Here is a 25,846-nt window from a genome sequence, read left to right as displayed (position 1 = left end):
CTAAGCTTTGGCTGCAAAACCATGCCAAGTGTCTGGGGAGAGAAACTTTCATTTTCTGTCAGTGCAAGTCTAGACATTGTGTCTGAATACATATTGTATTTTGTTGTCATTGTCAAAGGGATTACTGTGAAACAGAGAACAGACAGCTGACAGCTAGTTTCCTCATGTACAATAATTCTTGTTGATTGTATTAGAAGTACACTTATATGTATCATCAGACATGCATACTTGCAAATTGACATTGTACTGGCAGTGTTGTACTCAATTGAGCCTATCTGGAAGAACTGCGCTAAATGCATGTTCTGCAAGTGTCATCCCTGATAAGCCTGTGCAGTTAACACAGGTTAATCAGGAATGAAACTTTCATTTAAACCCCCCCCCCCCCCCCCCCCCCCCCCCCCGGGATCAAAAGATCGGGGGCATAATTGTTTTTGGCCTGTCTGTCATTCATTGTGTGTACCAAAACTTGATATTTGGCATGCATGTGTATCTCATGAAGGTGCAAATTTTGAGTGGTGAAAGGTCAAGGTCATCCTTCAATGTCAAAAGTAACAAAAATACAATTCAAGGGAAGTAATAAGCTTTAAAAGGGAGATAATTTCTAAACCTGCCAAATGAGATATTGAAATTTTATTTCAAACCGGCGCAATAGGCGGCATTATGTTTCTGACAAACACATCTAATGTTTTGTTAAAAAGAAGTCTCATCTAATCAAAAATCAATTTAAGCAGGAAAGTGTTGTCATTGATAAGCTTGTGCAGATGCTTATAGGGGTCAACAATCAATGTACATGTATTAAGCACAGTTTCCCAGAACATGCCTCCATTCTGCATTGATTCTCAGAGGCCATACCCAACCAACATCCTGACCTACAAAGATTCCCCGTAATTCTACCCCCCCCCCCCCCCCCCCACACACACACACACACTCACACAGGCTTTGAACTATTGGCTATTTTTATCAATATTTCAGTTGGGTTATTTCATATCACAGTTGTCAGAACACCTTTGACTTGTCCAGGTCACCTAAATAGCGCCATTAAGTGACATATTTCCAGTAAACAATATCATGACCTATCCTCTTGCCAGTTATGTGGCCAGCCTGAGATTAATCAGTTCACAGTTGTTACAAACTATGCTCCATCCATGTAAAGATAACTTTTGTAAATATTTGCCAGCATTATTCTTAATGAAGTATTATCTTTCATCACATCTTCACCCGTGGTCCCATGGTGGCTGCAGCTGACCAGCAGTTTTCCAGGCGACTCAGTTCTGTGCAAGTCTCTTCAGCTGTCCCCACATCTTTCCCATCTGCTTGGTATCTGAATCAAGATCCCAGCTCCAGGTGTTTCTAGGCCGTCCTCTTTTTCTCCTTCCTTGGGGATTCCAAGTGAGAGAATGCCTTGTCATATTGGTTGCAGGCTTAGGAAGAGTGTGACCTATTGATAAACATATAGAGTGACCTTAAAACTGTTGCAACTTATTATTATTTTTAATACGGATGCAACAGTTTTACACTCAAAACCCCAGCCCTCCATTCAACCCTTACCCCTGCCCCACCCCTCTATTACTGTTTTGCCATATATTTTGCCCAGACCCCCTGCCCCCACCCCTCTATTCAGCCTACTTTCCCCTCACTCCCCAGTTTAGTGTGTTCTGTGTTAAAAAAATACGATGGAGAGCTGTTCAATCTACTGTTACGTAATCTGTTGGTGTAAACTCATCTTGCAAACAGCATTAACAGCAGCTCTTGTGCTCAGTTTGTTGTTATAAAAGTACTTAAAAAATCTTAATGATTTATTACCTTAGCTATCAGCAACTGGTGTTTTGCTTTAATATAAAACTGACATCTGTTTTAGTCACATTTTTATTTATTGGTGACATTTATAGGACAAAAAGGCCTGAAATCATGTGTAGTTGTTCTCTGAGTCATAGACAGCCTGAGGCCTTGAATGCAGTTAACGAATGCTCTTGTACTCAGGCATGTCTGTTATTAAATGGGACAAGAATTTCATACAATAGCTTAAAAGCCCATTTATACTCAAAATCAACCAATATTTAGTTAAATATTTCGAAAAAATTAAGTTAACACATAAACATCAGTGTTCCTTATTGCCAAAATGTCAACCCTACCCCGGCGAAATGTTGTTCATGATTTCATGAACACTTCAAGCCAATCAAGAACTGTTCATGAACGGGTCTGAAAAAGTTCCTGAGCTTGGTTCATGAACTTTTGGACATGAACTGTTCTTAAGACATGTTCATGAACTGTTTATGAATTATTGTTGAACATTTCAAAGTTCATGAACAGTTCTTCATCTAACCATAAATACTTAGTGATGAACATTTCATGCACTAGTATTTCTAATGACTTTTCTGAGACAGACTTTAAGGATCCATCATGAATAATTCATGAATTCCTTTTTGCTAGATGTTTCATACATATTTTTGAAAGTAATATTGAAATGTCTAGCATACAAATCTTGTAGATTTGTGAAACCTGTGAAGTTAGTATGAATATGCATAGTACTTTCACCACTGTAAGTTAGAGTTCTTGACCTGTTCTAGAGAATTTTAAGAACATTTGTACAAGAACTGTTCAAGAACTGCCTTCAGGAACACTTCAATAACTTTTTAAGGACCTTTCCTGCTCTTGAATTATTCTTAAACTATTCTTGAACACTTTAAGAACTTTTTTGAACAACATGTTTCCTTCTGATGTTCTTAAACAGGTTTACACAATGTTTTTGAACGTATGATGGACTTTTTAAGAATCCAATATGTTCTTAAAAGGATCTGTCATTGTTCTTGGAAGACTTAAAAGACAAGTTTAAGAACGTTTTAAGGACATCTTATTTCAAGAACAGTTTAAGATGATATCAAGAACTCAATGTACATTGCATTGCTGTTTTTACAAAGAAAGAATATTGTGTGCACAGGAAGTTGAAACGGAAGGCACATGGTTTATGTTATATTTGAAAATGTAAGTCTTTAATAAATTACCGGCTGAACTGATCAGCCATTGGTTCCATTTCAAGTTCTTTGGCACTGTAAGTGTAACCATTTCAGGGAAACCATTGATTAGTAAATGATTCTTGAACTGAAAATGAGACTATTCATAATCTTTTCAATACATGAATTATTCATGAACATATAGTGCAAAGTTGTATTATGAAATTTAAAGAGTATTATCAAACCACTTGTATCTCAGTTATTAGTGTTATATTTAAATTATTGTTATATGTTGCTATCAATATGTTAAGTGCTAATACAAGACTTGTTTCTTCTTACCCTGACCTGTTTGTTGAGCTTTAGTAACACTTATGATAACCTTTGCATAAATTGACAAATTCTTGTTCATGAATAGTTCATGAACACTTCATGCCACCTCAGTTCATGAACTCTTGAAGAACTATGGTTCATGAACTATTCACTTACAGTTCGTGAACAGAAAATGAGCCATTGAAAAATAGAAGGAAAATGTTCATGAACTGTTCGTGAACAGCAAAACCCTGAAGAATTTTTCAAGAATTGTGTTGTTCATGAACTGTTCAAGAACACTTCATGCCATTGATGTCCATGAATAGTTCATGAACATTTCATGCCATAATGGTTCAAGAAAAGTTCATTAACACTTCATGCCACACGGATTCAAGAATAGTTCATGAACACTTCATGCCATAAGGTTTCAAGAATAGTTCATGAACACTTCATGCCATTAGGGTTCAAGAATATTTCATGAACACTTCATGCCATTAGTGTTCATGAACAGTTCATGAACTAAAATTTCAAGAACTTTTCACAGACGTGGCTCATTTTCTGTTCACAAACTATTCGTGAACAATTCATGAACTCAGTTCACGAACAGTTCATGAACTGTTCACGAATTATTCGTGAACTGCAGAACAACATTTCGCAGGGGTAGATGTGGTCTGTTGACATATATTCCATATGATATTCCTTGTGAATTTCCCGCAACGATATCCCAACACATACAAGCGAATGCAAGATTGGCTTCGGGCAGCTCATGAAAATTATGTCATGCTTCCGATGCTACCTGAAGCCAATCGAGCGCTTACTTGTAAATATCGGATACTATCGCTAGAAACTCAATGGCATATAATTACATTATTGTTACACAAAAAATAAAAACTTTCATTTTGTATCACATTAAATCTATGTTACCAAACCACATCTACCGTTGAAATTTTGGCTTTTGCTAAAAGGAAATGTTTTTTTATGGGTTAACTATATTTTTAACCCTTTCAGTGCGGGAACCGAATTTCAAAGGCCTTTGCAAACAGTTTGGATCCAGATGAGACGCCACAAAACGTGGCGTCTCATCAGGATCCAAACTGTTTGCTATTCTGATAGTATTCTTTGAAAAAAATCAAAGAAAATGCTAATTTTACAAATTCAGCAGACGACATTTTAGCAGACTACAAATTTCCCAGCATGCAAAGGGTTAAGAAATATTCATTGATTTTGAGTATTAATGTGGGTTTAACACTATAATATATACTTTTCTCTGATATCCACTTTCTTTAGGACATGCATGGTAGCTGTGCATCAAGATCAAACATATACAACCAATATCTTCCAGGAACAACTTATATTTATAAATTATTTATAGAAAAATCAAATATGCTTCCTGTATGATTGAATAATAAAAGAATAACTTTCATAAATTACTTTAAATAGCACATCAATACAATGGCTAATGTTGATACTTCAGCTCACATGCATTATTTATCCCTGTTTTCCCAGGGAGATGCTCTGTATTTTCATGTCATTGTGACATTGTAGGAACAAGTTGACATTATTAGGTATAATCAGGTTAACTAAATGCTGTAAGGGGACAACAGCTGATGGCATGTCAGCTGGGAGAGTGCCATATTGTAATGTTTGAGTAAAACACCTTGAATTTTTTTCCAGAGATTTGCAAAAACAGTTGTCGTACATATATGAATTTTGTTCTGCAACGTGTTACAAAGTTTTAACAGAAAGTAAAACACATTGATTTTTGTTGTTTTTTAGGAAGGGGAGGGGGTATTAGGGAGGATGCCTTTGAAGTGTTTTTCCTCACCAATTTGGGAATGGAACTGGTACTGGAGAAATTGGGAAAATGCATCCCTGCTAATGACTTTTTGTACTGAGTTCTAATGAGTTATTTAAGGACAACATTGTTGACACCACAGTGATTTAAACACTGTTCACACAGCCAGTAGCAATGTCAAGCCAAATTTCATGCTAGATTTACAACCTCTTGCCTCTTTGCACTTGTCTTATGGTAGTTTCCGTGGTAATATTTTAAGCTATATTTATAAAACTAATAAAGAAACTGTGGTTACTGTGTTATTATTATAATGGGTTCATATCAGATGAGGATGATATCCACTAAAAGAAATAAAAAGGCACACATTTTATTTCAAAAATATTATTAAAATAGAAAGTAAAATATTAACTTCAATTTAATAAATTGTGATTACCAGAACTGCACAGTATGCAATTGACCAGTCGCCAGCTGTCAATCAAACTCACGAAATAATCAATCAGATTTCGTTTATTGCGGCCACATGGTCCGACAAACAAAGACTGTCGGAGTAATTGATAAAGCATTTTATGAAAACACAACTTAGTGGGCGGAGCGATCTCGCATTTGGCGACTGGTCAATTGGGACAGCCTGATGAGGTCTACATGGATTGATACTTGTCATGCATGTATATATTGATATAACACCAGTGTTTTTCGCAGGAGGGCAAAGGGGCATGGCGCAGTACATTCAAAAAGGGCATTTTAAGTGAGCGCACCCCTAATGATTTCCTGCGATTTATTTTACGATCATTGCCGATCTTCAATGATCAGTTATTTCCGAGAGATGCATTTTATTTTCTTCAAACTTTGAATTTTGATGTATGTTTACGTAATTCCTTTAGAATACATTATTTTCACAATAAATATTGACTTTGATCCAAATATCATCTGAAAAATACGATTTCGCGATTTCTTCAAAGATCGAAGAACCTTTTTACCTGTTTACTTATGGATATTTAATTTAAGCTTGCACTAATGTGAAGTTGTCATGGCCGAGTGGTAAAGGCGATGGACTAGAAATCTTTTGGGATCTTCCCGCGCAGGTTCGAATCCTTCCGACATCGCATACTTTTTGCACGTTTTTATTTCTTTTATAACGTAATTTGATTTAATATAGCATATAAGCTATGTTTATTGTTAAATATGTTGAAATTTTTATGCACATCCTTCAATTTGTTTAATTAAAACGTTATGGCTAAATTGGGTGATTTACTGCTGAAAATACGAATGATGCATGTTACATTTTTATTTGTATTTCAAAAAGTAAACGGTTATCTGTCTATTTCTTGGCATTTTTGCTGTATATAGTGTTTCTATAAAAACTAAGTTTAAAATATAACTTTAATGATACTATTTTGAATTTTATGACACTTTGTTTTTAACCGACCCAATTTTTACTTGACTGAAATCACTTACATTTCATGGCGCTCTTCCATAGATAAAAATTTGTAAAAAATAAATGTCTGTAAAAGAATGCTTATATCATCTTGCTTAAACTTTAAACACCTTTACTGCATCTGTACACACCAACTGCATGCCCATATTTGGAAATGTGAATGAATTATGGAACTTTTATAAACCCCAGGGGTGAAAATAAACTGGACAAAAGCCGAGCGTGGGGGTGGTTTTGAAAAAATCTGTATATTTTTTTTTTAAGCATGGAAAGCCTACCTACAAATTTGCATGTAGTTTAGTGAAATAATTATATTATATTTGGATATGTGCCCATTAGGGGTGCGCTACCTTAACACGCAGTTTTGGCATAAAAGGGCAAAACGTTCCATGAAAACCTGGTTTTGGGAAGAACATTTTATCGCATCAGGGGCAGTTATAGAAACAAATAAATAAACAGACACACTTATGTGTTATTGATTCACTAGTATTTAACTTACTTTAATTAATATTTATATGTATACTTTAATTAATATTAATAAATTTAACGTGAAGAATATACATGTTCAGTAAACCGTAATGCATGACAAACATAATAAAGCAATATATGCATATGATTATACACATTTCCACTAACAGTTAAAATTATAAATGAAACTATGTTTGCCTTATCCCATTTTCAAACAATAATCCTGTCAGATGTTTTAACTTTGCAAACTAAACTGAACACAGATTTTCAAACACTTGTTTCCGCAACAAACATCCACTATGTAGATTACTTATAAATATATGTTGATTGTATCTTAAATGTTTTATGCATCGTTGATTATCACAGGCATTTCATTAATCCCTAATAAATGTATTATATCCATCGTTCATTTGATAGTTATTTGTCATTTTTGCTGAGGGTCACAATTTGAAAAGGACAAATGGGCGCTTCAGAACAACTGCGTGGTGCAGCACCACCCAAAAGTGCCTGGGAAAAACACTTATTGCTCATACACAACAGTTCTAGATTTATAATAACATTTAAGCACAAATTGAACCAATTAACAAAATAATTGAAGCAAGGAAGTGTTACTTCAGCATAAAAAACAACAAACTGCATATGCTCACCTAAGCACAAAAGCCCTCAAGGTCAGCTATTGTGATCACCCTATGTCTGGCACAGCCAAGTTTGAATCTTGCAAATGTGCGTCTTAAAACTAGGTCAGCAGGTCGACTAATAGAAAAACTTTGTGACCATTTTAGAAGCCAAATTTATCAATCTACATACATGTAGATGAAACGTTGTCATATTATAAATATTTATTTCAACAATATCTAGATAAAAATCGAATTTAAGCTGCGTGCATCTAGAAACTAGGTCACCAGGACAAATTTGTCAGTAAATTTAAACCTCTCTAGGGGCCACATTTATGAATCAAGCTGATTGATACTTCTTTATAATGTTTATCATTACACTATATAGGCCAATTTTGATTCTGGGTCAGGTTGGTTAAAAAATGAGGTCACCCGGTCACAGGTTACCAAACAATCTTACCACTCAAGATGCCACGTATAATATTGAAGAATCTTGGCAAGAATGGTTGTCTTGACAACATGAAGGTCATGTTTGAATCTGGGTCAATTGGGGTCAAGTGGGGTCAAAAACTAAAAAGCCTTCTTTGTTTATCTATGAACGCAAGCAGACTAATGTCTATGCAAACAGTTTAAGTTTAAATGTGTTGAAGTGTTAACACTCATGAAAAAACACAAAATGTTGCATCTTTCTAATTATAAATTATCATAACCATGGGAAATATATACATGTTAATCTTCTATGGACTTAATACCCAATGACGCGATGCACTAAATATTGAAAAACTGATGAGTACGCTTGAGAAAGTGTGGGGGGGAAATAAAGTTGCATTTTGAAATTTAGGCACGTTTTAATGTGTGTTTGTATTGAAATTTAGCGGACAAACACATAATTACATAAATTAAATTTATCTATCAAAAAGAAATTGCATTGTGAAGCAATGACAAATCTATCAGGTGCATGAGGTCTTCACAAGTATGCACGTTATTGTATTGTTTACAGTAAACTGTTAAGATAGCAATTGATAAACTTGAAATTGGAAAACTAAACATTCTGGTACTATTAAATGAGGTTAACTGTTTGTTCTCTTTTGCTTACTTTCTTATCATATGATTTCCCTCATTTATCAATGCTTTTAAAAACCTTTAACTCAAAAATATACATTTACATTTACCCTTTTAAGGACATTTCTGCAATAAACAGTTTTAAGTGGAGATGACTTAAGATTATAACCACTGCAGAGCATGATAATCTAAAATGGGGACTGGGCTAAAATTGTGTTATCTGACAGTGACCTGATATCACAGAAAATGGCCGAAGTTAATTTGTGCCATTTGTGTACAAATAACGCTGTTTATTTTTAGCTCGGCTGTTTTCGGAGAAACCCGAGGTATTGTCATAGCCAGCTGGTCGTCCGCCGTAGGCGTCATTCAAAAACCTTAACATTGGCTCTTAAATCAAAGTGCATCCACATACAACTTTGAAACTTCATATGTAGATGCACCTTGAAGAGTTCTACACGCCACACCCAATTTTGGGTTACTACGTCAAAGGTCAAGGTCACTGTGACCTCTAAACAAAAAAAAATCTGACAAGCTTTCGCAGCCAAGCGTTGGCACCCATTATGCGGTGCTCTTGTTATAAGAAAATATCATGTGTTCTCATGACGTTGTTATGACAGTTGCATAAAGCTACACTAATGGTGTTAACATGTTCTTAGGTAGTACCTTTAAATAGCAAGATTGAAACTTGATTACAAAATGGATTAAGATAATAAAATGGATTTAAGTAATGCAGATAAAATTAACAGGAAGGTTACTGGGATATACTTACCTCAGTCAGCTCCATTTGAATGCATTTGACCTATCAAGTTAATTTTGTATGTATTAAGCTTTTTAAGTAACACATGCAGGATACAAACTAAAAAGATATTTATTTATATAAGACTATGACATTGCACAGAGATTTTTCACGTCACCACCCTAAGATTTGATACACCAAAAAACTAGAGTGGATTGCTGTGTTTAACCCATTTATGCCTGGCGTCTAGAAAAAAAACCTTGGCAAAGAGCATAGACCCAGATGAGACGCTGCATGATGCGGCGTCTCATCTGGGTCTAGGCTGTTTGCTTAAAGGAATTTCTGTAAGAAATATTCTTAATAAAGAAATAAATAAAAAATAAAATTAAAATTAAACCTTCAAAAATTTCACCAATCTTACCTTCTGAAATATTTCACCAATCCTATGCTCTGAACATTTGCTTAAATCCTACCCGCGGGAAGGATACCTGATTATTTTAAAATTTTAGGGGCTAGGATTGGTGAAAAATGTTAGCGGGTTGGATAGGTGAAACATTAGAGGGCGGGGGGGGGGGGGGTGGTAAAATAGGTTAACCATTTGAGGGGTAAGGATTGGTGAAATATTTGTGGGGTAATTTTGGTCAACCCATTTAGGGGGTAGCATTCGTAAATTCTTTTAGAGACTTGGATTGGGGAAATATTTTAGGGTTTAGTTTTGGTTAAGCGTTTGAATGAGCAACTTGAAGGAAATAGGTAAGGTTTTGTAAATTTCTTGAGATGGTAGTTTGTAGTTTTGGTAAACCATATGGCTTTGTCATTCCATTGAGGGAGATGTTTAATGAACCATTTTGATCGGATTAATTTATAGAATATGTTTGGTTAACCTATTTAGGGAAAGGGTTGTTGAACCCTTTTAGCCAATAGGTTTGCATCCCTGCAGCTTCAGCATCTGAAATCATAACCCTGTCTGTTGTATGTCAACAAATATTAATGCCTGGTGCTTACAAATATGTTATTTCTCAGTTTTTAATTGACCATATAAATGTATAGGCGCCACAAAAACATGTAGTGGCGCAAGTTTGTTTTGTCAATATATATATGGATATAGGCAGTATTGGACAAAATTAAAACATATTTTAATATTAGTGCTATTTCCTGAGGAGTGGAAGTGATAATTCTTGTGAAAACAAGGATGATTTTCCAGGAAACAATACATGTTCTTGATATTGCTATGGTGATATCTTGTGAAAAACATTTTTACATGATCACAATTATGTGTGAATTGTTGAAAATGTAAAATACAGCATTGATACCAGATGCATGATTTACTATTTATGTATTCGGATGCATTGGATGTAAATTATTCTCCAATCTATTCTAATTTATGAATTTGTTATGCAGTTCCAGTCAGGGTAGCAATATTTTATGGAAAACATATGCAGTGTCACCAATGATTACTGGAGTGCTTGTGTATGAAGTGTATTTGTGCATAGTGTTTGGATAGTTTCCCAATCGTGCTTCAACTCTATCTTTTCAAGGTTTGAAGTAACAGGTGTCTTCAAGTGGGTAAAACACTTAATTGGTTAAATAATGGGTCTCAAAAATTATAAATTGAAAAAAACACAATGTAAATTGTTTGAAATGTTTCTGTTGAAAGCATAACATGGCATACTGTCAGAATAGATAAAATACCTATGCATGCCAACCACATGTTTATGCAGTCTAAAAATATAGTAAAGACTGCCAAATCTGTTGAAAATCCCTTGAGGATAACATAGGCTTAAAGACATCTACAGTATGTTTGTTTGGTCATTTGTCAAATATGTCATGATATATCATGGAGAGCTATATGAAAGGATTGTTTGTTCAGAGCATGTTTCCCAGATAAAATCAGGATAAACAAGCATTAAGTGAAGGAAACTTTTGGTTTGAGCCTTGCTCAGAGAAAATGGGGCTTAATGCACGATCTTCAAGTGTACTAGATTAGCCTGTGCAGTCCGCAGAGGCTTATCAGGGACAAATCTCGGGAAGTCTCTTGTAAGGGACAATCAGGTTTAGGCGGAAAATGTTGTCATAGAATAGCCTGTGCAGACACACATGCATTAAACCTTTTTTTTCAAAGCGAGGCGCATCTTGTTTTTTATGTAGGACCAGAACTAATTTCTTATACTTTAGCTTGGTCGTGGATGTGAACCCCCTAGTGCTTGAGCTAGGCCTGATGTTGGTCTTATGATTCCTTTTTTGTTGAATAACTTTGGCAGCTGAAGGATCTTCAAAAATTAATGTCTGATTGTCTGTTAAACTAGCACAATATACATTGGTAATTTATATAAATAACCAGTGACAAGTTTTGCAATATTATTACACCTAATGTAGCCATCCAATATTTCCCTGTAAGAACTCTCAATCCTGAGTCTTAACATTGCACACCTCTATCATGACTTTGGGTTGTTGATAAACACTGCTCCAGTAATCAGAAAAATATGTTTATTTCAATGAAATACGAGAGTCACTGTGAAAAATGTGTCAAACTGTGTCATTCTTGTAATCTAACCAGTAAGGCAACAACCAGTCTGCTATGAAAGACAATTACAACTATCTGACTGCAAAATGAGGTCAGACAGACGGACAGACACACCGCAGACAGGGAAGTTATCTGCCAGACTGGGAAGGTATCAATGACACAGATAATGTAGATAGTATAGCAAGTCTGACAGAGATGTAACTGGCTCACAAATGGAGAGGGCACCCATTGGTGTTAACTTGTAGCTGACTAGACACTTATCGGAAACCCCCAGACAATGTGGGTTACTAAGTCGGGTACTCAGCAAATACATTGTCATATTTTCACTGAAAGGTCTTAACAACAATGCCAACATGTTTCTTACTTTTACCTGGTTAGAACTGCTGTATTGACTGTTCTATTAAAGTAATTAAGTAAAGCTTTTCCTCATAATTGTGCTTGATGTCATGTGTAAAATTAAGGTCAATATTATGTTCCCCATTTTGCTTCTAATGTAAATCTGATCCGCTTCTAATTTTCATATAATTTTAGGTCACGAATGTTGCATCAAATTTACATGCTGAAATATCAAATATCCATTTTTTGCAGAGTCGTTGGCTGTTTTTCCCTGGTGCATGGTTAAAATAAAAATTTACCACCATAACATTACACAAGTGGTTCATGCAAATTTGAATTTTTCTGTAGGCCTGCAGAACAATTAAGTTACAATGAAAATGTCGCTCTAAGAAAATTGGGCTCCATGAAGGGGCCTAAAATGTCCTAGATAAGCCTGTGCAGTCTGCAAAGGCTTACCAGGGAAGACACTTTCAGTCTAAACTGGACTTTCGTGAAGTTGACATCCACCTTTACACAAAAAGTACAATACAAGCGGAAAGTGTTGTCCCCAATTATATATAAGCTTGTGCAAACTGCACAGGCTTATCTGGGACGACACATCGCAAGTGCATTTAACCCCATTTTCCGAGAGCAAGGCTCAAGTTGTATTCCAGTGTAATAGTGCAGAATCCTGGGGCATGTTGTCAATCAGAAGAGTACATCCCTGTCAATAGATAGAAGTACAGCCTTAATCCATCAAGCTGTCCTTGGATCTCATCTGTTTGATAACTGGACTTTAATCATAGCCAATCACACTCAGTTCACCGATTTCCATCCAAAGCAATCTTACATTTGACTGCAGTTCAATTTTTCCAAGTCATTAAACTTGGATTTTTGTAGGATTTACTGGAGAAGTTAAGTACATCAGTGCAAAAAGTTCAAGCTGTATTTCTCGCCCACTCACTGTAGACCTAGCACATTAACCCATTTATGCCTAGCGTCTAGAAAAAAAGGTCTTTTCATACAGCGTAGACCCATGATTCTGCGTCTCATCAGGGTTTACGCTGTTTGATTAAAGAAATTTCTTTAAGAAATATTCTAAATATAGAAATAAATATACTAGACATTGCTAATTTTGGAAATAAATTGATGCAATTTAGAAGGATGGTAGAGTCCACTAGGCATAAATGGGTTAAGGTTCAGGTTTTACAACATAATATAATTACATAGAGTTTTGTTAGATTTGGTGGAATATGATTTTAATTCGCAGTGATGAAAGAAAAATATTTCTTCTATGATAAGTGAATTAAAATCAATATTCCACCAAATCAAACACATTTTCTTTTTAGCTCACCTGAGCACAACGTGCTCATGGTGAGCTTTTGTGATCGCCTTTTGTCCGTCGTCCGTCATGCGTCGTCCGTCATCAACATTTTGCCTTGTAAACACTCTTGAGGCCACATTTATTGTCTGATCTTCATGAAACTTGGTCAGCGCATTTGTCCCATTGATACCTTGACTGAGTTCGAAACTGGGTCATGCTGGGTCAAAAACTAGGTCACTAGGTCAAAAAAAAGAAAAACCTTTCAGGCCCTCTTGTTATTTGATGCTTTCAAATGATTATTTTTTGCTGAAAAAATACTTGGTGAATCTGATGGCATCATGAAAACACTGTCATTTCACAGTATAACAGTACTGTTAAAATATTTGCTGTTTGAAACAGTGAATAATCAATTTTAATTCACTGATATTTCCCTACAAACCACCAGATAGCATAAAATAATTACATATAACTGTAACTACTACATATATTAAATTGAAGCTTCACAATGTTATCTTTGTCTTAAGGGTGTTGTGAGGTCTTGTGAAAGATTGTTGACTCTAGTTTGCAGTTTAGAAGAATCTTGCCCTTTTTTAGCCCAATTAAGCATCAAGTGCTCATTGCCATCATCACCCTTTATCTAGGATGGGTGTATTCTGTCATGTTTTGTCAACTTTGAGCTGGTTGCCAGGGTAGAGGCAACACTTTTTATCCAATAATTATAAAACATGGTGAGAATATTTATCTCAACACAAGTCTTGGCCCAGTTCAGTCTTTGTCAAACGCTTACAAAAGTAGGTCACTAGGTCAAACTTTAAAATCACCTTGTTATAATTCTAGAGCCACATTAATGTCTTAATATTGATGAAACACTATAAATATATTGACAATATTTTGGCTGTGTTTGAATCTGGGTAACTTTCATTCAAAATCTAGGTCACAAGCTAAAATGGAAGAGAAACAAGAGTCTGAATATCAATTGGGACAATATTTATGCAGCATTTGTTTTAAATGTTAGTCATGTATTCAAAAACCTCGGTAACAAGGTCAAGTCTTTAAAAAACTAAAATTACCAGGTTAATTGTTGGTGAGCTGTATGTGAGGCTTATGAGGATTATTTCAACCAGTTCATGGGAAGATCAGAGCAAAAGATGAAACTCCTGCTTAGTTATATTGCCTCATCATGTAAGGTTTATTGAGGATTGTAAGATTGTAATGGAGCAAATTTTGTTTTGCAACATTTGTTAATGTGTGCCCCTCTGGTTGGCATGATTTGTTAATTAATGTGCCTAAATTTGCTTCTTACATTACCCAAGTCCACATCTGGCCTGGGATTAGTCCCTTCATATGAATTTGGTTTCGAACTCAGTTGTACTAGTAATATTTGACTGGCTAATTTTGTAAACATACATAAAGAGTGCCATATTTCATGTCTTTTAACTGCTATAACTGAAACTCGTGTGTCCGTGGTCAGTCTAGCTTTGTACCTGTTAACACATTACCACTTAGATACGTATTTTCAAGCATTTGTAGTCCCTTACAAAGTTATATTTAATTGAAGACCTTTCTTACTTTTTAAGGCTTCAGTCATCCAAACCTTAAATACTGATGAGCAGCAAACAGCAATAAACCTGATAAGGCTGCAAGTTAAAACTCACAGAGGCTGTTCTGGTTTTATGCTGTTTGCACATAGCCATTTTCACTTTGCTACTAACTGGACAAGGGCTAATGAAGTTACCACCCAAAATCCCAGCTTTTGTAAATTGTGTTCTGATGGGCAGAGTTATTTTAGACAGTTTTCTTTTGTTCAAGCAATCATGTTCACTTGCTCCTCACAACTGCTTATTACATAGTGCACATTTAGTGTACATTAAAGCCGGCCGAGTTGATGTTGGTAAATTTTCCCATTTTTGTTATTTGTCGCAAACAAGTGAGCATGAGTCAAAATGTGATGGTATTTATGTCAGATGTGCAAAAAAAATGGTCAAAATCGTTATGTACATGATTGGGCATCGTATTTTTTATTCTTATGGCATTTTTTGGCACATTTTTGCGAAAATCAGTATGGAAGAGTTAAGCTTTAGAATACATCTGACAAATACTGATCAGTTCTGGTCAGTTGAGATATCTGAATTGTTGTGAGAACTATCAACTCGGGTGGCTTTAAGCTGATTATTTTGTCTCTCGGTCTTATTACAACATCAAATATGAACAAAACAACTCCCACAGGCATGGGATGCACCTATGAACACAAAAAGTGGTTTGTGGCCCCAAACAGAGAAATGCTGGTTGTGCTGCTAGGGCAGATGTCCTTTCATTTTGCACATGTTCATGTGATCCCATCTAAACAAAAAACAGAAAACAAATACTGTAATCGTACATTTGCATTTTCTTGGACTTGTTATCTTCTCTCAGTAGTTGAAAAATTTATGTAAACTGGTAGAAAATGTTGTGGTCTTCTTGGCCTCCTGTTAGATCTACTTGGTCGTAATTTTGACAGACATTAGCACATGGTTATTAGGGATGATACTCTCCGCCTAAACATGATTTGTTGTATGAACAGACTTCCTGTAACCAAAATACCATAAATCGGAAAGTGGTACCTCTGTTGAGCCTGTGCAGACTTCACAGGCTTATATTGGAAAACACTTGTTGCACGTGCATTAAACCCTGTTTACCCATAATGCAGCTCACTTATGCTCACTTATGCTCCGTATTTTTTTGCCAGAATTTCACAGAATTGATCAGTAACCTAAAGGAGTTTTTGGAGGCAGTCTGTTGATATGATATTTATATCAATTGTGTAAACCATTTAACTAATGGTGCCATAGTTCCACACACAAGACATGTGCTGAGAACCATAACTCAACAAGCTCTTTGGAAGAGTTAGGCTACTAATCCATCTGGCCGTATCCGCATCCGCATATCCGCATCCGCAAACAGATAGAACCAGTTAAACTGCACTGCGCTTATTCCATTCATCCGCATCCGCATATCCGCACGCGCAATAGGCGTCCGCAAAAGAACGCTCAAGTGAGCATTCTAATGCGGATGCGGACAAGATACGGACGGCATTTAGCACGATGAGGGAAGCTGTCATCTCAAAAATCACAGAAAAACTAATAGAATTTGTGGAAAATTACCCGGAATTGTACAACCAATGCAGTTCTGCATATCGGGACTCTGATTTCACTTCAAATGTTTGGAAAAGCACAGCCAAGACACTAGAAGATGTTTCAGGTTTTTACCATTTGTATTATTTTACAGACAGAATGAGGATTTGTACCTTTTATCTACTTAAATTCACGCTTGTCCTTCATAATAATTATCTCAATTATAATTTTCAGTATCATCCATATATATTTTTTTCCCCAAAAAGAAAGATACGTTTGACGTATGCGGATGTGGATACTGATGCGGATAGATGGAATACTAGCCATAGGGGAGCTTTATGTTTTTAAAACTGATCATGATTTCTTCTTTAAGCTATTTAAACTTTATGTGTGGCTTACATGGTCCAAAATCATAAAATGTTGACTTGAAATACAATATCAAAGTTAAATTCTCCTCAAAGCTGCAACAAGGAATTTTCAGTATGACATTATTGGATTATTCAACTTGATGAGTGAACAATAAATGGGTGTGAATCATAATTATGTTGGACCACAAATGTTCACAATCATGTGTACTTCTGCACATGTTGCAAGTAATAAATAATAATGTGATAGTAACTGTTCTTTTCTTAAAACGCACTTTCTATGGGAATGTTGCATGTTGCACGTTTTATTATTTTGTGTAATTTTATGACAAAGGTAATCTTTATATATCAAAGGAATTAAATCTTTCTTAGCAAAAAGTATTGTCATCCTTTTTTAGGTGTCAAAACCGATTTACATTAAGCCATTAAGCCTTTGTGAATCAATACTTGTAGCAAATTATTAAGCTTAGATGCAATATCAAAGGCAGACTGTTCAAAAGACCAACTGGTGAGAAACATTTCAGTGCGTATAAGCCACTCTCTTGGAAAATGGGTCTTAATGCACTTTTCGCTCTTATGGTATTTTTTTGTTTTAAGGGAATTCTTTTTTTAAGAAAATATCCAGTTAAGATGGAGAGTGTCATCCCTGATTAACCTGTGCAGACTGCAAACACTAAATTAATATTGGACGCTGTGGGGTAGTAGATATGGTGTCGACCTAGCGACCGGGAGGTCACGGGTTTGATCCCCCCTGTGGGAGCATTCTTAACATCTCCCACATAGACACCAAGAACTGGTTCTAGTTCCAGGAAACGGACTTGAGAGTGTTTCAAATTAGCCTTAGTCTTTCTATGCAATCGAGCTAAAATAAATAGGTTTAAACTAATATGGGACGACACTTTACACAAATACATTAAACTCTGTTTGCCTAGCACAAGTATCAAATATACAAGACACACAATGGCTTATACAACAACAACATTATGCAACCACATTTGTTAATTAACAACAAAATTAACCAATTTATGCCTAGCGTCTAGAAAAAAGACCTTGGCACACAGCGTAGACCCAGATGAGATGCCGCATGATGCGGCGTCTCATCAGGGTCTGCGCTGTTTGCTTAAAGGAATTTCTGTAAGAAATATTCTAAATATAGAAATAAATATACTAGACATCCCTAATTTTGAAAATAAATTGATCCAATTTAGAAGGATGGGCGAGTCCACTAGGCATAAATGGGTTAACTCTGTAACAATTAGGTTGATCCATCTTAAAATCGAACTTCCAATGCTATGAGACTTGGCTTATGCTTCGTCCAGTGCAGTTATCTGCCCACTGAAATAACTGTCCAGCAAGATACAGGAGTATAGCTATGGCTAGATTGAACTTAACGGGTACGCAGTTGTTTACCAGTATTGACAAAGCAGGGGTTTGGGGGCGGTAGCCCCCGATACTAAGGAAATATATAGGATAAAAAGGATTATTAGGTGTTGCGCTAGGTGTTAGGTGTTGCGCGCTTAGCAACAATACAATTATACGCTTTTCCATTCTTTTGTAAGTACCAGTAAAGTTCAATCGTCCCCCAACTATTGTCCAAGACCTTATCAGCTCTTGGGAAGTAAAACTGAGTTTTTCACTGCTATTGGAGTTGTTGTTTACCCGCTTGTCACAGCTGTTGTCTTGTTTATCGCAGCTCTTGTTGTGTGCTTTCAGCTTCATGCGCCCATATCTGTGATGACCAAAAATGCCTGTTCAACAACCAAGTGTGTAACGGGCAGACGGATTGTTTGGACAAATCAGATGAGCAAAAGTGTCACACAGAATTTCAGAGCACTGGTGCTTCACAAAGTAAGTAAATGAAAAACCTGGAAGAATGCTAGTGGGTCAGAGCAAGTACATTAAGTGTCCTTCCAGATTAGCCTGTGCAGTTTGCACAGTCTTATCTGAGATGACACTTTATGCATATGTATTATGTTTAGTTTTGCCAGAGCATTGCACATATACACAAATTTGATCATGATGAGGTTGCAGTTTTACACACACAAAAAATGTTTCCACTAAAACCTGGATTTGGCAGAACAAATAGACAGAGTCCCCCATAGGCAGACTCGTATCCTGGGGGAGCAAATCCATAATTAATGCAACTTCATGTCACTAATCTGCAAGCAAGATCCTATAATCTTTGTGAGTCCATTGCCACTAGACTGTCTGCTCTAACATACCAAGTGAATGTCCTTGTCAGACAGATGGCTGCTGGCTCAGACAGGATTCTCTTTGCACTCTTGTTCTGCTTAGGGAGCTTTCCTGTTTATATCTCTCTATTTTGGTTGTTTGTATAGTTTGATTTGTTTCCTGTTGTTTTTCAACAGTATTTCAGTCATGTCACAGAGGATACTTCATGCACATGCTTTGAGGCTTCAACTTTAATTTGGGCTTCAACTGCTGTTTGATTTGATTCCTTATACTTATTGTTACTAGAGTTGTGACACCTTAACCCTTTCCTTGACAGCCATTTAGCCAATATAAGCCTCTCCAGTTACCACAAGACCTAGCTGCCTGCTGACCAGTGGCTGATAGCCATCTTATCAATATCAGTACCCCATCTTTACAGGCATTATTGGAAAAACGCTGTTTTATGACCCTCATTCCTTTTAAACCTGATATTCTCATAAAAATTGAAATATTATTGAAAAATACACAATATGAAAGTTTAAGCTAATAAAATTTCCTTTCCTGTGGTGTAAACTGTATGTTTATACCTTAATTTATTGGTCAGTTATAGTCATGCAAAGTTGACCGTTGTGTGTTTTACTGCATTTAAATGCAAATCTCTTTCCAGCTCATATAGAAACTTTGCGAAGTTGGTGTGTTGAATCAAATACAAATAATTATATTTTGGAATATTAATTTTTTTTCTTACTTTCCAAACTACAATTCTTCTTTCTTGAAGATTTTTTTATTTTATAAATTCATTCTGCAAGCCTCAAAATTCATGTAAATTCTTATAAATAACTATAGAAAAACACAGAGTTTCTCAAACAACTTCATGCATTTTCAAAATAAATTGTATTATTTCTTATAAAATTCGTACGATACTTGGTATTTCTATTACATTAATTCACCTAATGATTTATAAACATTTATAGATACCGGTAACAATTTAATTGGATGTTGCATAATGTGCCATGAATATTCATATAATTAATTTGCATTTTGCATTTTATTACCGATCGAAATCCGGCAATGTCGGCGTCTTCAATTTGTGTATTTATTTGCAAAATTCCAAGTTTATTATCAAATACTCCAGTTTATCTGATCGCCGACATATAACTTTATAACCCAGAAGTCGCCAACAAACCCGTGTATTTGTGTACCAAATTACAAAACGCCGAGGTAACATGGCACGCGCGCCAATGTCATCTGAAGACTACTGCTGCGTCCGGTAAACATGTTTATTCAAAGTGTCTAGAACCCGTGTTTCTTATCCCTAAATGTTAGATTAGCATGTGCGCTATTAATTATTATTGGTCAGTTCAAAGGCATATTGAAGACCGCCGACTGCGTCTTTGTTTTATTGCCCAATCAAGCACCGATAATCCAATATCCTGTGTATTACGAAACACAAACTTTAGATAAGCACGTGCCGTTTGTAAAAACATTTTAGTGTACATGCCATTTAACATATTGATGTAATAGTCGTATAGGATCTCGGAAACAAACATTTACGATATAATGGAATCAAACAACAATAAGAATGAAATCGATTTACACCCAAATGATATTATATCCCTATGGGACGTGTTTATTTTTGCGACATTTTTAACGAGTTATTAAAACGTTTTCGGATAATGTCCAAATTAAATATGGTTCGAGAATAGCAGTTATTTTAGGACATTACGAAATGCCTGAAGCGCGCACATCCCGGAACGTGATTTACGCATGTCAAATGGTAAACCCTCGTCTTGATTGGTCACCAATTGCATCATAACTTTAAATAGCAACATTACCGGATGTTTACTCGACAGTTTAGAAAAATGATGAACGCAGGTGTATATGCATTTCTGTTACACTTAAAACGTCATTTTAAGCATTTAAATAGCAAATTAAATCGTGACGCGTAAAAACGCGTATATATCAGGTAATAGATAGGGTAGTAGAAATGCGTAGATAACAGGGAATCGATACAGGGGTAGATAAGCGTATTTGACAGGGAATCGATAGGGTCGTAGAAACGCGTACCTGTCAAGGAAAGGGTTAAGGGTTTCGCGGGATGGAATGAGTGGGGAGATCAAATTAAATTGAAAACCGATTATTTCGAAAAAAAAATTGGTACGAAATAATTTAGTAACGAACAAAAAATGGGTACGAAAAATTATTTGAGTATAAAAAAATTGGTACGAAAAAAATGGGTACGAAAAAAATGGGCACGAAAAAATGTTTTAAAATGTGCATACCAAATACATTTTGGTTCGAAAAAATATCTGGGTACGAAAAAATTATGCCAAAAAAAAAATGTGGGAACAAAATAAAATTTGGGTACAAAAACAAAATTGAAGGAAACAAATTTGGATACGAAAAAATATGTGGGTACGAAAAAAAAAAATTGGGTACGAAAACAAATTTGAGTAAAAAAAAATAGGGAATGAAAAAAATAAGGGTACAAAAAACTATTTGGGTACGAAAAAAATGGGTGTGAATAAAAAATTGGGTTTGAAAAATTTTGGGTACGAAAAAAATTTGGGTACAAACAAACGGGTACGAAAAAAATTTGGGTATGAACAAATTTGGGTGCAAAACAAAATTGGTTACCAAAAAAAATGTGGGAAGGAAAAAAAATAATTTGGGTACGAAAACAAATTAGATTAAGAATAAAAAAAATAGGGTACAAAAAAATTAGGGTACAAAAAACTATTTGGGTCCGAAAAAAAAGGGTTCGAATAAAAATTTGGGTACCAAAACAATGGGTACAAAACAAAAATTTGGGTACGAAAAAATGGAGACAAAAAAAATTGAGTACAAACAAATTAGGGTACGAAAAACATTTGGTCACGAAACAAATGGGTAAAAAAAAAAATTGGGTACGAAAAAAATTGGGTACGAAAAAAATGGGTACGAAAAAAAATGGGTACGAAAAAAAAATGGGTACAAAAACATATAAGTTACAAAAATAATGGGTACAAAAAAAATTTGGTATGCAAAAATTGGGTACAAAATAAATAATTGGGTACATTAAAATTTGGGTACGAAAAACATTAGGGTACTAAAAAAATGGGTACGAAAAAAAATGGGGTACAAAATATTTTGTGTATGAAAAAAATAATTTAATAATCAAATTTGACAAATTTGAATTTTCTAGCGCTTGAATTGTCTCCTGGGGGTGAATTGTCTTAGGGTTGCTATTAACGCTACAGTACAGCCAAAGCGGAACAAACGTATTTCGCGATCCGTGGCGGCAAGGCGAAACGAGTCGATGCCGCGTCAGTCGTTTAAGCCGCGTCAGTACGCGGCGGCAAGTCGCTTTTCGCCGCGAAACTTCGCATCTGTCCGCCGAGGCATGCCGCGATCCGCAACATGATGCCGAGTCGATGCGCATCATGAAATAAAATATCTTTTAAAAATTATTAATTACACGTAGTTAACAAATTTTGAAAGAACAATTATAATAATAATTAAAATCATAATACATTTATTGTGCGCGGATTGTATTAGCATATACATGTAAGCATAGTTAATGTGTCTGGTCAATTATTAAGTTTGTTTCCTGCCCGTAGCGTATGTATTTCACACATAAACAAGGTCACCTAATTATGTTTTCGCACATACAAGTGGTCAAGGCTCCAGCATATGGTGGATTTATAAATGAATTGCATGTTGATTCCGCTATTATATTTTAGCTGAGAAAATTAGCAGTTTGAAGCCACATCAATGATCAAGACGGTGACGACGTATTTGTAGTTTTGTTAATTATCAGCTTATAATAACTATTGTTTGAATATGCGTATATAAACACGTTTTATTGTGTTCATATTATACAGTTAATATCGCTACTAATTACCCGATAATCCCGTATATTCCAGTTTAAAAGCAAATGCTGGTAAATATTAACGATACACAAACATTCTCGATATTTCCTTAAGTATCAGATACATTTTGGCATTTGTTACTATTTATAGAGATGATGAAATAACGTCTAATCGGGGCGTTTTTTTTCTTCACTGAACACGCGATTTACGCCTGACGTGATGTTCATGTATTTATACAACACAAAATACACCCAAACTTTCCAAACGACATTCTACATGTCTGCATAATTTTCGCGCGCTTTTTATGAAACAAAGGATATTTTAGCACTGTTTATTTGACGCTAGAATTTGCCAAAGGACGTGTTAGCATTAAAATTCGGAAGTGTGTTTCGGATTGCAAATTTTATAATGATAATCGAACGAAACATAAACAGTTGCGCGTAATTAATTCTACGCTACACATACATGAATGTACATGTAGGTGGATATCTTTTCACTCGATCCGCCGCGTACGTATGCGGCGGATTTACTCTGCGAAAGTATGCGAGGTTAATACAGACTCGGTGTCGTTGCGCGGATAGATGCCGAGTGCCACGGCGATACGCCTCGTGAACACACGATTCGGCAGCCGCGGACTAATAATCTGGCCGTGGCGTAGCCGCGGATTATGTTTGTGCCGCTTTGGCTGTACTGTACATGTACTTCCGGCCTAGCCGCCATTTTATAGCGATTGCGCAATTAAAAAAAACACTTTTTCGTGATTTTATCAAAAAACTAGATTTTTCCCAGATATAACGAATAGGCCAACAGGTAGATCGCATTCTGGTCCATATACATGTCAAATTTCAGCAAACGTGTAAGGCCAGTTTTCAAGAGCCACAAATCGCTGCTATAACCCGGAGCTTAACGAATTTTAGTCGCCATTATCATTCGTTCAATGGAACGTCATCAATAGATGACGTCAATATATATCACTCATTCCATACTTGATACGCATAATGCAAAAATGGGCCTTATGCAATGGCGCAGTCTAGTCAGGGGAGGTCCGCTATAAAGTCACATAAGGTGTAGTGGTCTCATCAGTAGACAGCTCCTGAGCAGTGTGTTCTTTTCAACAGTATCATTTTTAACCAGGTTTTCCGAAGAAAAAAATTGGTTATTAGATTGGCGAATGCGGGCGGGCTGGCTGGCTGGCGGGCGGGCGGAACAAGCTTGTCCGGGCCATAACTATGTCGTTCATTGTCAGATTTTATTTTAAATCATTTGGCACATTTGTTCACCATCATTGGACGGTGTGTCGCGCGAAATAATTACGTCAATATCTCCAAGGTCAAGGTCACACTTTGAGTTCAAAGGTCAAAAATGGCCATAAATGAGCTTGTCCTGGCCATAACTATGTCATTCATTGTGAGATTTTAAAATCATTTGGCACATTTGTTCACCATCATGGGACGGTGTGTCGCACGAAAGAATCACGTCAATATCTCCAATGTCAAGGTCGCCACGACTAAAAATATATATTTTTTTTAAACAAACTTACAAAGAGGGTTAATTTTGTTTGTTCATTTCAAAAGTTCAGTTTGAGTTTTCTCCCTTTATCAGATTTTTTTTTCACAATGAAAACCTGGTTTTGTGACAATTTTGTCCCTTGTTTGGATTTCATTTGATTTAACCCTTTCCCACTTAGAAGCTTAGTGAACATGGCTATATGCAAGCAGCATAAAACCAGAACAGCCTGCGAATAACTCGCATACTATTTATGTTTTATGCTGTTTGCTGCTCATCTGTATCTTAGGGTTGAAAATGAAGCCATTTAAACTTGAATACAGTAAGAAAGGTCTTTAATTATATTTAACTTTCTAAGAGACTACCAATGCGTAAAAATGTGTATCTAAGTGGAAAAGGGTAAGGCTAGCATGCCATCTGTCCGTATCCGCATCAACATATCCGCATCCACATCCGCATCCACATATCTGAATCCACATATCCGCATCCACATATCCGCATCCACATATCCGCATCCATATATCGGCATCCACATATCTGCATCCACATATCCACATCCCCCAAAAAATAGAACCAGATGAAATGCACTGCGCTTATTCCATTCATTCGCATCCGCATATCCGCACGCGCAATAGGGGTGAGCATTCTTATGCAGATGCGGACAAGATACAGAAGGCATTTAGCACGATGAGGGATCTGTCATCTCAAAAATCAACTGAGAAACTAATCAAATTCGTGAAAAATTACCCGGAATTATACAACCAACGCAGTTCTGAATATCGGGACTCTGATTTCACTTTGAATGTTCTGAAAAGCATAGCCCAGGCACTAGAAGAAGATGTTTCAAGTGTTTACCATTTACAGACAGAATGATGATTTGTACCTTATATCTACTTAAATTCAAGCTTGTCCTTCATAATAATTATCTCAATTATAATTTTCAGTTTTATCCATAATAATATACGTTCGACGTATGCGGATAAATGGAATATAGGGTCCGTATTATGATATTGGGGATACAGATGCGGATACGGATGCGGATAGATGGAATACTAGCCTTAAACATTTGGAAAATGTAGTCCTGATACTCTTCAACGGCAGCTGTTCAGTGCTTGTAAATGTGCACTGCCTGTAATTGTTTACACCAATATGGCTTTCATCATTCTAGGCACCACATGCTTACCGTTACATAATCTTGTTTAACTTGTATACAATAACATGGATTGATGTTCGTAGTTTGGTAGATGTCACATAAACAAAACAAAGAGGATTATCTGGCAAAGGAGGCGTTGGTTCGTCTGCACTCAGACCA

The 25,846-nt window shown here is 35.9% G+C and overlaps 1 protein-coding gene across 7 annotated transcripts in view; it reads left to right on the top strand.

The window, feature by feature from the left end:
* Positions 1 to 25,846, top strand: part of LOC127844276 (uncharacterized) — a 276,480-nt gene that overhangs the window by 188,270 nt on the left and 62,364 nt on the right. For all 7 annotated transcript variants that reach the window (XM_052374368.1, XM_052374367.1, XM_052374369.1 and 4 more), the window contains one exon: positions 18,719 to 18,853. In XM_052374368.1, coding sequence (XP_052230328.1) covers positions 18,719 to 18,853 — 135 coding nt within the window. The remainder of the gene's footprint in view (positions 1 to 18,718; positions 18,854 to 25,846) is intronic.

This window comes from Dreissena polymorpha, chromosome 9, assembly GCF_020536995.1.
Source record: "Dreissena polymorpha isolate Duluth1 chromosome 9, UMN_Dpol_1.0, whole genome shotgun sequence".
Classification (NCBI taxonomy): Eukaryota; Metazoa; Mollusca; class Bivalvia; order Myida; family Dreissenidae; genus Dreissena; species Dreissena polymorpha.
The sequence above is the reverse complement of the archived record's forward strand: the minus strand, read 5'-3'. Positions and strand labels throughout refer to the sequence as shown.